Source organism: Buceros rhinoceros, unplaced genomic scaffold (assembly GCF_000710305.1).
Source record: "Buceros rhinoceros silvestris isolate BGI_N320 unplaced genomic scaffold, ASM71030v1 scaffold23761, whole genome shotgun sequence".
NCBI classification, from domain to species: domain Eukaryota; kingdom Metazoa; phylum Chordata; class Aves; order Bucerotiformes; family Bucerotidae; genus Buceros; species Buceros rhinoceros.
This window is the reverse complement of record NW_010392861.1, coordinates 1-933: the sequence shown is the minus strand read 5'-3', so window position 1 is coordinate 933 and position 933 is coordinate 1. Positions and strand designations below refer to the sequence as shown.

The following is a 933-nucleotide window of genomic DNA, read 5'->3' as shown; positions in this document are numbered from 1 at the left end:
CCGGCCTGGCAGAGTTTGGGCTCCCTGCTGCGCCTGCCTCTCCTCTAACAAGGGGTGAACTGGGACACCACCTCCCAGCTCAGCACTTCCACTGTGTACCCCCCAGTCATGCAGTCAATGCTCCCCCGCTCTCCCCATTTACAGACCGAGCAGCAGCTGGAGACACCCATCGGGAGACGCTTTCCTTGTGCTCCCTATACCATCACTTGCTAACGACAGCAAATCAGCACCCGAGAAAGAGCACACGCAGAAACGGGGGGAGACAGCCCACGAACACCCAGAACCTGGACCGCGACCCGCAGCAGCGCGCGCCCCCGCTGGCGCTCGGATCCGCTCCCCCGGGAGGTACAGACCTGTCTGTATCTCCGCTCCGAGCACACCTTGCAGAGTCCATTGAAGCGGTTCATGGCTGGGAGACCCTAAGCTCGCCCTTAGCCCATGAAACTGCAGTCCCTGGAAGCAGCCGTAAGCCCGATCTCGAATCGCACGAGTGTGGGACAAACCAGAGGCAAACTGGCATGACCGCCCATGGGAACCCGGCTCCAGAGAAGAATGGCAGGAAGCCACCTTTCACCTCCCCAGCCCCTGTCTGGGCCGTGTGCCGCTTTACGATAAGCCAGAGGGCTTCCTGAACACCCCGACGGACAAGGAAGAGAGAGAGTTTGATATTAAAATTCCTGTCAACTCTTTAGTACTCCCCAGCCCCTGCGCTGCTGATGTGGCTTTTGTTCCCGCGGCATTCTTCAGCCGCACGGAGCACTTTGTTATTGCAAGGTTCTCACAAACACTTGGAGGATGTTGAAGCGGCGTTTCACAGGCACCGGCTGCGCGAGCTTCACTGCGTTAAAAAGACACTCGTTACGCTCGTAAAGGCTGAGAGAGATTTAACAAAAAAGCAAAAACGCTCAATAGAAAGAGCCAAGTTTGCTTCTG

The 933-nt window shown here is 57.2% G+C and overlaps 1 protein-coding gene across 1 annotated transcript in view; it reads right to left on the bottom strand.

Moving 5' to 3' along the window:
- LOC104500934 (regulator of G-protein signaling 3-like) overlaps positions 1-407 on the bottom strand; it is a gene marked incomplete at its 3' end in the record, with an annotated part of 26,160 nt that extends 25,753 nt beyond the window's left edge. The window contains exon 1 of the mRNA XM_010144663.1: positions 354-407. Within this exon, the coding sequence (XP_010142965.1) occupies positions 354-407 (54 nt within the window). The remainder of the gene's footprint in view (positions 1-353) is intronic.
- Between the last annotated feature and the right edge of the window lie 526 nt (positions 408-933).